The sequence below is a fragment of the Sylvia atricapilla genome, chromosome 27, assembly GCF_009819655.1.
Source record: "Sylvia atricapilla isolate bSylAtr1 chromosome 27, bSylAtr1.pri, whole genome shotgun sequence".
NCBI classification, from domain to species: domain Eukaryota; kingdom Metazoa; phylum Chordata; class Aves; order Passeriformes; family Sylviidae; genus Sylvia; species Sylvia atricapilla.
In genome coordinates this window covers 4179952-4195241 of record NC_089166.1, presented here as the reverse complement: position 1 = coordinate 4195241, position 15290 = coordinate 4179952, and the positions used below count along the sequence as shown (strand labels likewise).

The 15290-nt window shown below is 59.8% G+C and overlaps 1 protein-coding gene across 1 annotated transcript; it reads left to right on the top strand.

Moving 5' to 3' along the window:
* The first annotated feature begins 135 nt into the window (after positions 1-135).
* Positions 136-15249, top strand: SMARCD2 (SWI/SNF related, matrix associated, actin dependent regulator of chromatin, subfamily d, member 2). Its single transcript, XM_066336947.1, has 13 exons — positions 136-392; positions 7062-7249; positions 9294-9336; positions 9790-9912; positions 10242-10361; positions 10798-10893; positions 11730-11831; positions 12379-12540; positions 12729-12826; positions 13350-13485; positions 13580-13702; positions 14056-14157; positions 14258-15249. The coding sequence occupies exons 1-13, from the start codon at positions 237-239 to the stop codon at positions 14309-14311; spliced, it is 1503 nt and encodes a 500-aa protein (XP_066193044.1). The 5' UTR covers positions 136-236; the 3' UTR covers positions 14312-15249.
* The last annotated feature ends 41 nt before the right edge of the window (positions 15250-15290 follow it).

Genomic DNA, 15290 nt, shown 5'->3' with positions numbered 1-15290 from the left:
TCGGGGGCGGGGCCTGAGGCGCTGTCGGGGGCGGGGCCTGAGGCGCTGTCGGGGGCGGGGCCTGAGGCGCTGTCGGGGGCGGGGCCTGAGGCGCTGTCGGGGGCGGGGCCTGAGGCGCTGTCGGGGGCGGGGCCTGAGGCGGCGGGCTCGGAGCCGTTCCCGTTCCCGTTCCGGCGCCGACGCTCGGAGCCGCCGCCGGGGCCTTTCCGTCCCGTCCCGTCCGCTGCGGCCCCGCCATGGCCGGGCGCGGCGCCTTCCCGCTCAGCCCGCTGCCCCCCACCGCCGCCCCGCCGGCCCCGGGGCCCGGCACCGCCCTGCTGCGCGGCCCCAGCCCCGCGCCCGCCGCCGCCCCGGGCTACCGCGCCATGGGCCCGGCCGGCGCGCAGTACCAGGTGAGGCGTCCCGGGGCGGCGGGAAGGGCGCGGGACACCCACGGGCCCGGGCCAGCGCCCAGGGGGCCGGGCGGGCCGGCGGGGCCTTCCCGGGGCAGCGCGGCCGGGCCTGGCCGGCATCGCCCGGAGCGGGCCCGGGACCCCCGGCGGAGCCGTTCCGCTGCCCTTCTTAGTCGGGACACCGCTCTCTTCTCCTGCTCACACTTTGCACCCTCCGAACGCGGTAAAAGTTCAGCCGGGCCCGTCCCCTCCCGCAGAGGGTGGGCCGGGCCGGGGTCGCTCCCGTGGGCCGCGAGCCCGATCCTTCTCCGCAGCCGCCCCGTCCCTTCCCGTCCCTCTCAGCCCCCGGCACGGACCCGCCGGGAGCACGTTGTGTCCTTGGCAAAGGCGGAGCTAACGCGTAGTGTGCAGGTGCAGCTTCGGTGTAACTTCGGAGTATCCTCGGAGTTTTCTCGGTGTGTCCTCCGGAAGGACGAGGTGTTGGTTAGCGGTAGAAGAGGAGAGCAGGCGCTCGGCACTGTTGGTTAAAGGAAACCAAAACAATGGGCAGCCCTCAAAAAGCACGTGAAATCATTCACTTTTCAGCCTGGCATCTTTTACAAGTGAATTCAGGCAGTAAGAACTGTGTGTCCAAAGGTCTGGAGGGACAGGACACAGGGAATGGCTTCCCACTGCCAGAGGGCAGGGCTGGATGGGATATTGGGCAGGAATTGTTCCCTGGCAGGGTGGGCAGGGCTGGCACAGGGTGCCCAGAGCAGCTGTGGCTGCCCCTGGATCCCTGGCAGTGCCCAAGGCCAGGCTGGACAGGGCTTGGAGCAGCCTGGGACAGTGGAAGGTGTCCCTGCCATGGCAGGGGTGGCACTGGATGGGCTTTAAAGTCCCTTCCACCCAAACCATTCCATGTTTCTATGCTATTTCAGCAGTAAAAAGTATATCCTGACACACATTCCTGCTTCCCTTTGAACACCCAGCTTCTCAGTTCTCTCCCAAGCTCGTGCTGATTATTTTGGGAATGAGTTCTCAGGTGTAAAACTCAGTTTTCCAGAGAGGCTGGAAATGGAGGAGCCCAGTTGTGCAACACATTCTCCTTGCCCGCTGCTGCCTCCCCCAGAGCTGTGCCTGATTTGTATGATTTAAAACTCAGGAAACAAACCAAGCTCAGGGAAATTCCGGCTCCTTAACGCAGCAGAAGGAAACAACTTCCTCCTGCAGCCTTCAAAACGCCAGGAAATGGTGTTGGAAGCTGAGCTGGCCGGGTGTGAGCCGCTGGTAACTCGAGGCGGGGGCACTGCCTGACCTTCCATGTGCAGGGTACAAAATCCAGCTGGGAGCAGCCGGGTAAACAGGCTGGCAGATGCTGCTTCCCCCAGGGCTGGGACGGCAGCAGGTGTTGGGGGCAGAGGGTGATGGCCCTGCGGTGATGGCTCCAGTGATGTCCCCAGAGTGTACAGCACTGGGACAGCCGGATCCAGCCCCAGGGCTCCTGTTGAGTGGCCTCCCCCTGAGCCTGGGAAAGGAGAGGATCCAGAGGGTCTGCCCTTTGTTTTGCAACTCCCAGGCTGAGGAAACCAGCCCCTCCCATCCCTGCCATCCCCCCAGGGCTTGATTCTGTCCCAGTTTTAGGAAGAGCTGCGTTGTTTGGGCACCGGGAGACAGAAGAGGCCCTGGCCAGGCCAGCGAGGGCTTAGGGACTCTAATCTTGGGATTATTAAACATATGCTTGTCCTCTGGACATCCTTGTGTGCCTGCTGGGGATTTCCTGGCAGCCCAGGCAGGGAATCCAAGGGGCTCCTTTGGTGGGAGCTGATGTTTCCAGAGCAGCCAGGGGCCGGTGCCATACCTGGAGCAGAAGGAGAGGCCTTTTTCCAGGGGCAGGAGCATCAGGCATGGTGCAGGCTGTGGGCAGATCCCTCACCCTGATCCCTCTCCCTGCCCCTAGAGCAGCCAGGATGCTCAGGCTGAGCCCCAGCAGCCAAGTTCCATGCAAGTTCAGTGAGAAGGAGCCTTCCTGTTTTTTCAGCTGCTGGTTTCAGGTTTAGGAGAGTTTTTCCCAAGTTTTGGGTTTAACACCATGGCCTGGAGCAGTGTGAATCCATGTGGGATGTGACCCTGGAATTCAGCTTTCTGGCCTTGCAGCTACCCCCAGCTAAAGCTTCCCTGGTGCAGAATTAGATCCCCATTAAATGGATTTTATTGGCACGTGTTGGGAAGACAGAGCCTGGATTCTCTGGGCCGGGAGGCTGCTGCAGCGTGAGAACTCCCAAGCCTGGAAGCAGCTCTGTGATCCTGTCCCTGGGCAGATGGCAGTGGGAAGGAGAGTCATGCTTCATGGAGAAATCCATGGGGGCAGCGGGACAGAGGAGCTGAAGAACTGTGCAATATTGTGCCAGGTGAATGTTGTGGGGAGGTCTGGACATGCTGGTGTAGAGCAGAAGAAATCCACCCGTTTGGGAGCAGGGAGAGCAGTGTTCCTGCTCATGGAGTGGTTGGGACTGGCTTGGAGGGGGCCAGGGGACAACAGCCAGGGCTGGAGCTATTCCAGCTGCTTGTGCATTAAGGCTGCTTGCGCTGGATAACCCCACCCTTCCCAAGGGAGAGGTTTTCCAAGGCAGGTTTCATCAGAGCCAGAGCCTGGAGCTGCTTCCAGCGTTGATCCAAAGCAGATGGACAGTGTCCTTTGGAGCAGGGGGAGGAGGGCAGAGCAGAGCCCAGGCACGCTCGGCTGTTCCTGGGAAACGTGACAGTGAAGGGGGAACAACACCACCTCCAGGACTGCTGCTCCCTGCGCTCCCACAGGGCCTTCTGGGGAGCCCTCGAGGCCGTTCCCGGAAAGTTGGGTCCTGCAGGAGCACCACGGGCAGGGTTTGTGCCAGGCCCGTCTCTGCTCCTCCCCAGAGCCTCTCGCAGCTCCCAGGAGGAGCCAACACCTTTGTTCCTTGTTCCTGCTGCTGTTCCTGCCCCTGTGGGGTCTGAATCCCTGTGCCCTCTCCTTTCCCTGCCCTGGAACATCCAGAGCTCCAGCTGCGAGGCTGTGGGCAGGCAGGTTTGTCCAGCCCAGACAGCTCTGCTGCTGCTGGAGACATTCCAGGATGTGTCCTGGATCTGCTGGGGGCTGTGCCTGTGCTGTGCCCTTCTCCCTTTGATTTACCACTTCCTCATGTCAGCTTTACAGCTCAGATCTGGCTCCTGGAGCTGCTCCTGTGTCAAACACGGAGGTTTTCCAAATGTAGGAGGATTTGGGAGCTTGCAGGGAGCTGCAGCAGAGTTTGCAGCAGCATCGTCTCCATCCCAGCAGCACCTCCCAGCTCAAGGTCTGTGCCAGCACCAACCCAGGCTCTCCCTGGCACCCTCCCAAGAGGGATTTGCTCACAGATAAGGAGGAACAAAGGGGAAATTCACCCTTCTGAGGTGTGCGGGGGGCTCATCCAATCCAATCCACACAAAGCCCTGGGCAGCAGAGCTCTCCTGGAGCCCAACCCCATGTGGAGCTGGAATCCTGTTTGAACAGGGATTGTTTCTGTATCCCGATGAGAAGTGCTGCTGCCTGGGCATGAGGGAAGGAACTTGCAGGAGGAGCTCTTGGCGCTGGGCCAGGCTGTGCTCCAGAGCCCCGGGTGAGGATGGATGTGGGCTCTGGCTCCCTGGTTGCCTGTCAGTGTGCAGAGAGCTGGATCTGGAGCAGGACAGGACGGGTGTGGGGAGGAGCCTTCCTCCCTGCCTGGGGGCTGCGGGGAAGAGCCAGGATCCTGGAGGGGACATGGAGAGGCTCTGGAGCTGTTTGCTTTGCCTCAGCTTCTCTCTCCAGCCCAGCTGCTTCCTGCAGATCTGTCCTGGGATTTATTGCTTCTCTGTTCTGCTATCAGCCCCCAGTTCCTGGGCTGCCCTTCCTCAATAAGGGGCCTTCGGCAGGCTCAGAGGCTCCTGCCATGCCAGCAAACATCCCTCAGGAGCGCTTCCAGCCTCCCGTTTGATTCAGCCGGGGCCGATTCCCAGCAGAGCTGCCCCGAGGCCCGTGGCCTGTGCAGTGACCTGGGCTGAACCCCGAAGGCAGCCCCATCCCTGGCGGGGAGCAGAAACGAGCTGTTTGCTGTCCGCTTCCAGAGGCTCCGCAGGGAGCGCTGGATGGGCTCCAGCCTGTTCCTGGCGCTGAGCTTGCAGGGTTCGCCCTTTGTCCGCCTCTCCGAGGGGAGGGGACAGGGCGGGCCCGGGGGTGGCACAGGGACAGCGGGTGCTGGGCAGGAATGAGCTCCTGCTTGCGGCTGGTTTCATCGAATTTCCTGAGCTTAAGCCCTCTGCGTCCTGGGAATTTCCAGGCTTTCCAAAAGAGGCTGGAGATGGGCTTCACCCCGGGGCTGTGGTGCTGCTTCCTGCCTTGGCTGGAGGTTTTCGGCTGGGCTTGTGTGAGAAGGCTTTGGGAGCCTTTGGGGGCAAGTCTGCCCTGGGCACTGGTGACTGGTTCAGCCGAGAGGATTCTCTGTTGCAAGTTTGAAAATCCTGAGAGTAAACTGAGAGGAAAAATCTGTGTGGAGGGTTCTGCTCTCTTACAGCAATAAGGGGAGACAGTCCCCACGGTCCAGTGTGGATCCTTGGTGGGCTGGAAGTCACTCCCCTGGCAGCTCAGCTGTGGCTGATGGTTCTCAGATGGTTTGGGAGGTGATGGTGTAGTTAAAGTGTGACAAATCTGTGTATGTTTGTGCTGAACCTCTCCCTGCTGATGGAACTGTCTCAGTGGAGCCCTGGAAAGAGCAGCTGGACACACAAGAGATCTTGCCCAAAGATGTGGAACTGTCAAAGACACTCTGAAGCCTCCAGATCTCTCACTTCAGGGACGGATCTGAAATGTGCTCCATGTAGTGGCAGAGGGAGGGAGGAGAGACCTCAGAGCTGCCCTGGCCAAAGGACAGGGCATGGACAGGAGCTGAGCATGGCCGGGTCAGCTCCAGGCAGCTCCTGACAGCATTCCTAAGACAGGGAATGTCTCTGTAGCTGTGGAACCTCCCTGGCCTTCCAGGCACTGAAAAACAGCCGGGGCAGCGTTTCCCTGGGAGCCATTTCCTGCTCCTGGTGGCTCCAGGGAATGCTTCCAGCCTGGGCTCTGCACTGAGCTGCTCTGGGGCCCCAGAAATTTCAGATTAAAAGTTTCTCAGCTTCTTCTTGGCATTTCTCTGCTTTCCAGAAGCCCTGGTAGGTGTCAGCACAGGTTTGGTTCACAGCCCTGCTGGAGCTGAACTGCAGAACATTTATAGTGGTTTGTCCTGTTACACAGGGTGTGGGTGCACCCGGCCCTGCCACAAGGGATTTCTCGATAAACCCCAAAAAAATGGGTCTTAGCCTTGTGGTTTTGGCACAAAAGGGTGCTGCTGCCAGAGTCACAGGGAGTTGTGCACATGGGGCTGAGCAGGAGGAGAGGAACATCTGGGAGCTGGGAGGAGGGTAAAGGAGCCTCGGGCCCTGGGGAAGGGCGGGCCAGAGCAGGCGCTCCAAAGGCTCTGGAGCCCTGTGTGCTTGTTTGTTGTGTAACAGGCTCAGCCTGGGCCTGGGGGGGTTTGAGCTTCCACGTGCAGCTAATCCTGGGGCCCTGCTGCTGCCCTGATCCCGCCTGGAACACAGTGCTGCTCTTGGGATCTGCCACTGGCAGAGGCACCAGGAGCAGCTCAAACTCTTGGGTTTGTGTTTATCAGCTTTTCACTGAGGTTGGGGTGTTTTTTAGGGTTTCTTTAGGGTGTTTTTTAGGCTGTAGCTCTATCAAACCAACCCCCGCTACAGCTCTGAGCTGTGGAGGACAGGCCGGCTGCATCCCATATTCCTAACCCTCTTGCATCCAGGGTTCACTCCCAGACGTATCCCTGTGTGCAGGGAATGAGGTGTTTCCTTGGCTCCCTGCCCTGCTGGGCTGTGGGGATGTCCTGGCACGTCAGGAGCAGGGCAGGGCAGAAATGTTGTTCTGCTGGCTCGGTGGCTCTCCCAGCCTCCCACCTTGGCAGGGGGAGCTGAGGATCAAAGGATTGCAGGGAGCTGCTGGATCGGCCCCAAGGTGGAGCAGGAGGGGGGGCTGCTGGGTCCTGGGGGCTGGGGCCGATTGTAGCCGGGAAGGATAATCTGGTGGCACATGAGGCACCAGTGGGTGCTGCCAGATCAGTGCTCTGAAGGTGCAGAGGAGCTGCCAGGGCTGGGACCCCTTGGGGTTGTGCCATGGCTCCCAAATTCCGTGTGTGTCCCTGGAAGGGGAAGGACGGGAGCTGGCTGCTGACAGGGGAGGGCTGCTGCCTCCTCCATCCCTCACTTCCTTCCTGCCTGTGGGAGGAAGTGGGATTGCCCTGCTCCCCCGTCCTGTGCTGCTTTCCAGAGAGGAACCCACGAGGTCCCCAGGGTGGGGATGTAGCTGGCAGTGTCCTTGTGCTGCTGCAGCTGTGGGCTGGTGGCACAGGGCCACCAGCCTGACTTTGGCTCCACAGCTGGCAGGCCAGGCTTCCCTGCACCCCAGGGCTTCTGTGCCTGTTCCTGCTCTCCCATCACTTCCTGCAGCCGCAGCTCCTGCTGTCGTTCCCTGCTCCCTGCCTTGGCCCGGGATGCACCCTCAGGAAGAGGTGGCGCGGAGGGTGGATGGCACTGAAGGGTGGATGCACGCTGGTGAGGCTCCTGTTTAACGCCCGTGTCCCTGTTTTGCAGCAGCGGCCCGGGATGTCCCCCGGGGGCAGGATGCCCATGGCAGGGCTGCAGGTGGGACCCCCGGGAGCACCCCCCTACGGAGCAGCGACCCCGCTGAGGCCCGGCCTGCCCCAGGCCATGATGGATCCCTTCAGGAAGCGCCTGCTGACCCCCCAGGCACAGCCACCCATGGCCACCCCGAGGAGAGGGTAAGGGCTGGAATGTCCCGTCCGGGAGGGATTCCCGTGGGAGGACGGGGGTCCCGATGGCTCCCCGCTGCCCTTGGTAAAATGACAGAATAGGTGGGGTGGAAGGACCTTAAAGCCCATCTAGTGCCACCCCAGGGCACCTTCCACTATCCCGGGGTGCTCCAAGCTCCTCGAATATTCCCAGGACTACCACACTAATCCGTGCTGACAGGAAGCTGCATCCCTGCTTCTCAATGAATCCAGGTTGTGTTTCACTTTGTGTTTTCCATCTGAACCGAGCCAGGAGCTGCTTTGTTCAAACCAGGCACAGCAATTCAGTCCCAACAGGATCTTCTGCTGGGAAACTTCTCCAGAGCACAGGAGAACCGTGTTTTGGAAATACTATATAAATAATACTTAATACAAATGGAGATATCAATGACATGTCACTGCAGATAGAGAGCTATAGAAAGATGGATGTTGTTCCATTCAGGACAGGGATCCCAGGCCTTTGTCCAGTCAGTGTTTGACCCCCTTTAAGACCGCAAAGCCTCTTCAGGTCCCCACACAAGTGTGTCACAAGTGTCACGTCATGCAGAATGCCACAGCTCCTGTTATACTACAGAGCAGGGGACACAGCAGGGTTTTCCTCTAGCCTGGCACCTGCCAGAGCTTGGGAATGGGATGTTTTGGGATGGGGGCAGAGATCCCTCAGTTTGTAGCTTCCCCTCCCTCTGATCTCCATGCCAGGAACCAAAGAGCCTTGTGGGGTCCCCAGCAGCAGCAGCTCCTGGGGGTCTTCCTCATCCTCCCAGGGGTCTCTGGTGGCTTTGGCCAGCACAGATGTGGCTGGAAGTGTGGGATGGGGCTGGCAGATTTGAGGGATGCTCCCTGGAGCTGCAGTCAGGGCAGGACTCTTCGTTTGGATTCTGCCAGCAGCTCCTTGCTGGTTCACAGCCCTGCTGATCCCTCTCTGTGGGGGCTTTTTGGTTCCTAGAATCTCTGGGCAGGATCCCATCATAGATGCTCAGGGTTCATTCCCTTCCCTGGCAGCTCCATTGGCTCCCTCATCCCTCCTGGGGCATCTCAGTGCTGCACAGCCAGAGCAAGCTGGGGATCGGGGAGCAGCCTGGCACCCACAGGGAGATCAGAGCCATCCCAGGCTGGGGACTGGGATCAGCCAGGCTCAGCTGCCTGGGCATTCCCTGCTCCCAGCCAGTGGATCAAGGGTTTAGGGGCAGCCAGCTGCTCTGGGGTGTCCAGAGCCTGTGGGCAGGAGGAGTTGGATGGGGCAGTAATTATTCCAAAGTGGGGCTCTGACCTCTCCTTGTGTGTTCCCCTGGACCATCCAGTGTCCCCCAGACCCCTCCTGTGTGATCCTGCTGCTCCACATGCAGCTGGAGAAATGGGAATTCCCTGTGCAGCTGGACTCTGCCCCATCTCCTGTGCAGGCAAGCAGGAGGAGAGCATTTCCTGCTATGCCCAGGCTCGGCAGGAGCTCAGTGGGCACTGGGATGGGCTCAGGATGATGGGAGGCTGCAGTGGGCAGAATTGAAGCCAGCCAAGCCAGGTTTTCCCAGGATTTCCCAGGATTTCAGCCCCACCACAGTAGGGTTTGGTTTGAGCTGGGTTTAAGGGAGTTATTGGCAGTGGCTTTGGTTTGGAGCACTTGGGAGAATGGGATGGCTGCTTTCAGGGAGGAAATTTGGGAATTCTGTCCTGCAGCCCTGGCTTTGCCTTGTTTTCACCTCTGCTTGCTCCAGGATTTCCTGGATTTTCTTCCCTCCAACACCCAACACCTTCTCCCCAGGAATATTCTGAGTGGGAATATCCCCAGTCCCACCCCTGGCCCTGCAGAGACCCCCAACAGCCCCACCCTGGGCATCCCTGGCAGTGCTGTCCAAACCCTCCTGCAGCTCTGGCAGCCTCGGGCTGGGACCATTCCCTGGGGAGCCTGGGCAGTGCCCAGCACCCTCTGGGGGAAGAACCTTTCCCAATATCCATCTCCCCAGTGGGCAGGAAGTGGGATGTCCTGTGGGAGCTGTAATTTTCCCCTGTTTCCCAGGGTGAAGAGGAGGAAGATGGCTGACAAGGTGCTGCCACAGAGGGTGAGTGTCACCTCAGCCCAGGGGACAGAGCTGAGCTGCTGCAGGGACGGGGGTCCCTGCAAGGGGAGGATTTCCCTGAGTTCTTTCTGCCCACAGGGAATTTCTGTTCAAACCTAAACCACCCTGCAGTGTTTCTGTCTCTCTCTCTGGTGTGGCAGGAGAGGGTTGGGGTGAGGTTGGACTCAGCGCAAGCGAGGAATGGGGTGGAATGGAGATCTCAGGAGGTCCTAGGAGTTCCTCTTGAGATTCCAAGGTTCCATTCTGGGACACCAGGAATGCTGCTGGGAACAGCAACAGGCTCCAGACCAGCTTGGGCAGAGCTTTGCAGGGCTCCCGGCGAGTTTAAAATAAGAACTGGGTGCTATACTCATCACCTGGTGTCTCCCTGGCTGCTGGGACTGTGGGGGCTCCAGCCCATCCCAGCACACCAGGACTGACCATTCCTGTGTCCAGATCCGGGAGCTGGTCCCAGAATCCCAGGCTTACATGGACCTGCTGGCCTTCGAGCGCAAGCTGGACCAAACCATTGCTCGCAAGAGGATGGAGATCCAGGAGGCCATCAAGAAACCCCTGACAGTGAGTGCAGGGCTGGGAGGGGGGCTGGCAGTCATGGAGTCATGGGTCACGGGATCCTTAAGGTTGGAAAAATCCTCTAAGGTCATCAAGTCCAACCATAACCCTAAGCCATGTGCCCAGGTGGAATATCCACACATTTCTGGGATGGGGAATTCCACCTCTGCCCAGAGCAGCCCATTCTAATGGTTTACAACCCTTTCTGTGGAGAAATTTTCCCTATTATCCAATCTAAACTTCCCCTGAGGCCATTTCCTCTCATCCTGGCATGGAGATGGGTGCTACAGTCCCCTCTCACTGTGTCTGTCCCTCTCTCTGTTCCCATTCCACAGCAAAAGCGGAAGCTCAGGATTTACATCTCCAACACCTTCACCCCGGCCAAGGAGGAAGGAGAGGGCGGGGAGCGTGTGGCCTCCTGGGAGCTCCGTGTGGAGGGGAAACTGCTGGAGGATGTGAGGATGTAGCAGGGATGGGGGGAGGAATCCTGGTCCATCAGGGGCATCCAGGAGGGATGGAGTAGTGGTGGTGGGAGGAGCTGATCCATAGGGACCATCCAGGAGGGATGAGGTGCTGGTGGGAGGAACATTGGTCCATCAGGACTCAGGATAAATGATGGTGGAAACACTGGTCCATAACGATCCAAAATGGATGAGGAGGTGGTGGAAACACTGGTCCATAGGGATCCAGGAGGGAAGGAGTGATGGTAGGAGGAGAAGCTGGTCCATCAGGATAATCCAGGAGGGATGAAGTGGTGGGAGGAGGAGCACTGGTCCATGAGGGACCAGGAGGGGCGTGGAGGTGCTGGAAGCTCAGCTGGGGCAGCCCCTGCTCTACTCTGGGGTCTGGGGCTGGGTTTGGGATCAGGAATCTCTGCTGCCCTGTCTGCAGCCCAGCAAGCAGAAGAGGAAGTTCTCCTCCTTCTTCAAGAGCCTCGTGATCGAGCTGGACAAGGAGCTCTATGGACCGGACAATCACCTGGTGGAGGTGAGGTGGGAAGGGATCCCAGTGGGAAATGGGGGTCATGGCCTTGCTGCTCCCCCTCTGGATGCTCAGCTCCCAGCCCAGGGCCTGTCCTGCTGGGAGAGGGGCCTGAGCAGGTTTTTGGGGCTGGGGGCAATGCCAGGCATTCTGTGGGGACCACACTCTCCTGCTCTCCCAGCTCACGTTCAGGGATGCCTTCCCTGGCGAGCTCAGCTCTGACCCCTCACACCCCCTGTCCTCGCTAGAGCTGGAGCTGTGCTGTGTGGGGCAGGGATGTGGCTCCAGAGGCAGCTTTCCCTCCCAGCCTGGCACAGCTTGGTCCCCACATGGGTGCTGATCCCACAGGGGGCTCATCCCAGTGCTGTGTGGGAAGAAGGATTTGCCCTCCTGCCTGTCCCTGAGCTGGAGGGTCCTTGAGGGGTTAAGCTGTGGCTGGGAAAGGGATCAGACCTTTTTTGGCTTCTCTTGCTTGGAGCTCTCCCTGCACCAAACTCATGCTTTTACCCTGGGTAATTTTGTGGAGAGGCTAAATCCCCTTCCAGGGAGTGTTGGGAGCAGCTCTGATGCACATTCCCTGAGGATTGATCGAGAAGCTGTGGGAGCCCTGGACCCCAAACATTCAGGGCTGGAACTGCCCCAGTCCATCACAGTGCTGGAGCACATCCCGGGATGGGATGGACTGGGAGAGCTCTGAGCTGCTACCACTGGGATCAGGAGCTGCCAAGGAGCACCCCAGGCTGTACCAGACCCTGCCCAGAGCCCCAGCCCAGCTCTGCAGACACAGACCCTGCTGGCAGTGGCTTCCATGGCCTGAGCAGTGTCCCTGTTGTCCCTCGCAGTGGCACCGGATGCCCACAACCCAGGAGACTGACGGCTTCCAGGTGAAGCGTCCTGGGGATGTCAATGTGAAGTGCACCCTGCTGCTCATGCTGGACCACCAGGTATGGCCTTGGGGCAGCCAGGAGTGGGGATGGGCTGGGACAGGCTTTGGATGAGACTTTGGGGATGCAGGGATTGAAAAGAGCATGGGGAGCTCCAGGCATGGACCTGCAGTGACACACGGGCTGGGGGGGAACACTCCCGAGGGCCAGACAGGACACCCTTCTTTGGGCAGCAGGAGGAATTTCTCCATGGAAAGGTAGCTAAAAACTGGGACAGGGCCTTGGATGAGGGTTTGGGGGATGCAGGGATCAAAAGGTGCACAGAGCTCTGGATGTGGGGCTGCAGTGACACAGGGGTTGTGGGGGGACACTCCCGAGTGCCTGTTCTTTGGGGAGCAGGAGGAATTTATCTGTGAAAAAGGAGTTAAAAACTGGGACAGGCTGCCCAAAGAGTGGTGGAGTCCCCATCCCTTCAGCTGTCCCAGGAACAGCTGTGCACTCAGTGCCAGGGGCAGGAGAACAGGGATGGGTCAGAGGCTGGGCTTTGCTCTGGGCTTTGGTTTTCCCTCCCGGCTCATCCTGTGGCTGACCCTGGCTGTCCCTGCAGCCTCCCCAGTACAAGCTGGACCCGAGGCTGGCCCGGCTCCTGGGGGTGCACACCCAGACCAGGGCCAGCATCATGCAGGCCCTGTGGCTCTACATCAAACACAACAAACTGCAGGACAGCCACGAGAAGGAGTTCATCAACTGCAACCGCTACTTTCGCCAGGTACCCACGCATTCCCACCTCCTCCAGCTGGGAAGAGCCTCTCCCCAGCTCCCACAGCCCCTCCAGGCTCTGGTTGTGCCCTTTCCCTGGGCTCTGGCTTGCACCACCAGCTTGGGGATGCCCCACCTGGCTGCACAGGTGAGGGGAAACCCAGCCATGGGTGTCAAAGTCTCTGCTTTGCCCTCCAGATCTTCAACTGTGTCCGCATGCGCTTCTCCGAGATCCCCATGAAGCTGGCGGGGCTCCTGCAGCACCCAGACCCCATCATTATCAATCACACCATCAGGTGGGGCACAGCGTGGGCACAGCCACTGAGGGGCTCTGTGGGCTGGGCACTGGATGGGCACTGGCATTCTCCAGGGCTGAAGGGGTGCCATAGGGTGGGCAGTGTCCCCAAGACTGGGAGGTCTCCATGGGGTGGGCAGTGGGCTGGCCAGTGTCCCCAGGATGGAGGGGCTCTGTATGGTGGGGAGTGCGTGTGTCCCCAGGGATCTCAGTGGGGTGGGGACTGGTCCCTGACTGGGAGGGGCTCTCAGTGGGGTGGGCAGTGGGCTGGGCGGTGTCTCCAGGACTGGGGGGCTCCATGGGGTGAGTATTGGGTCAGGCACTGTCCCCAGGGCTGGGGGGCTCCATGGGGTGGGAGCACAGGAGACTTTGAGGTCTCCAGCCTGAAGGACCAGCACAAGTCACCTGGGAGGGGAAGAACCACCAAGTTTGAGGCTTCTTGGGGCACTGGTGTTGCTGTCAGGGGTCCATCTACCCCCAGCCAGGTGGGGGCTCAGCAGGTCCCCCCAACCCCCTTCTCCCAGTGTGGACCCCAATGACCAGAAGAAGACAGCTTGCTATGACATCGATGTGGAGGTGGACGATCCCCTCAAAGCCCAGATGAGCAATTTCCTGGCCTCCACCACCAACCAGCAGGAAATCGCCTCCCTGGATGCCAAGGTAGGAGGGGACACTGCAGGGGACAGCTTTGCAGGCGGGGACAGCCGTGTCCTGTGAGGTGACACAGCCCCTTTGACCCCTGGCACCTCCCCAGATCCATGAGACCATCGAGTCCATCAACCAGCTGAAGACACAGAGGGATTTCATGCTGAGCTTCAGCAACAACCCCCAGGATTTCATCCAGGAATGGATCAAATCCCAGAGGAGGGACCTCAAGGTAAAGGGGAACAATTGCTAAAGAGATTTAGGTTGGATATTGGGGAAAATTTGTTCGTGGAAGGGGTTGTCTAGTGCTGCCACAGCTGCTCAGGGCAGTGGTGGAGTCTCCATCCTTGGAGGGGTTCAAAACCATGGATGTGGCCCCTGGAGACCTGGGTCAGTGGTGAACATGGTGGTGGTGTTGTGGGATAGGGGTTGAAGGTCTTCTCCAACCCTAACAATTCCATGATTGTGAAGTCCTGGGGCTGGGCAGAGTGCGGGGCAGGGAGGGGACTGGGTCCATCTTGGAGCTCAGGGAGGGATCTGGATGCCCGTGGAGCTCACTGCTGGTGCCCGTCCCGTTTGGGTCAGATCATCACGGATGTGATCGGGAATCCCGAGGAGGAGCGGCGGGCCGAGTTTTACCAACAGCCCTGGGCGCAGGAGGCCGTGGGCAGACACATCTTTGCCAAGGTGAGCTCAGGGGTGGGGTCGGGCTTGGGATGGCAGTGACAGATCCCCGGGACACCGGGCAGTGTCCCCTGCCCCCCTCTGACCGCCGCGGTGTCCGCAGGTCCAGCAGCGCCGGCAGGAACTGGAACAAGTGCTCGGGATCCGCCTCACTTAAGGCGGGAGGGGCCCGGGGCCGCTCCCGCCCCGCTGCCCGAGCCGGACGGTACCGACTGGAAGCCACAGCACTTGCACAAACCCGATGTGCCTGGAGGGATGGGAGCCCCCGGGGCCCCCCCGGGCTCCCCGGGCCGAGCACAGCGGGGTCCCCGCTCCCCCCAAGCCCCCGCAGCGCCTCCTCCGCTTTGCATCGCGCCTCTCCCCGCGCAGCCCCCGCGGGTTTCCCGCTTCCAAAAATCCTCCGGGAGCCGGGAAGCGCTGCCCGTGCCCAGGCGGAGGAGCTGCCAGCCCCACCCCGAGCCCAGCAGGGCCCGCCCTGCCCCTGTTCAACCAAAGTTCGTCATTCCAAACGCCAGCTCTCCCCGGCCCCCGACGTTTTGCACTATTTTTGTGAACAGGTTTTATATAAAAAAAAAACCAAAAAAAAAAAAAAAAAAAAAAAGGCAGCGTTTTGTACAGTGGGTTTGTATTTGAATTATTAATTAATATATTGATTGAGTTCCTTTTCCTGCACTGGGCTCTGCAGGGGCTCAGGGAGGCTGCCTGGGCTGCTCTGGGGATACGGAACCGAGGGTTGGGGTTCATTTTGAGACAATCAGTTTATTCCTTCCCCTCTCCCGCTCTTTTACATAATTCCATAATTAACCACTTGTCTTGACGAGGTTTGGGGGCAGAGGGGGTGACTGCCCCAGGAGCCTGCAACCAGTAGGGGCATGGGGGCATTAAGAACTGGAGATACTGGGAACGAAGGAGGGGACCACGGGGACAGTGCCACCACTGCCACCCCCACTGAAGTGCCTTTGCCCCCCTGCAGGCTCCCGAGGTGGGGGGGCGTTTACAGATTCCCAGGGTTGGGCTCAGGGGTGCCTGCTCTGCCTCTTGTGTAACCAGTTTTTGTCTATTTTGGATCTTTTCTAATAAAAGCAGTTAGCAGTAGCTCTGTGGGGTGTGTGCTGTGTCCTGCAGCTCTGGGGGTT

Bases quoted from the DNA above. Each gene is read 5' to 3' on its own strand.
- SMARCD2 (XM_066336947.1), top strand. From the start codon at position 237: ATGGCCGGGCGCGGCGCCTTCCCGCTCAGCCCGCTGCCCCCCACCGCC. The intron at 7,250-9,293 runs GTAAGGGCTGGA...CCTGTTTCCCAG, and splicing joins ATGGCCACCCCGAGGAGAGG to GGTGAAGAGGAGGAAGATGG. The intron at 12,827-13,349 runs GTGGGGCACAGC...CCCTTCTCCCAG, and splicing joins ATTATCAATCACACCATCAG to TGTGGACCCCAATGACCAGA.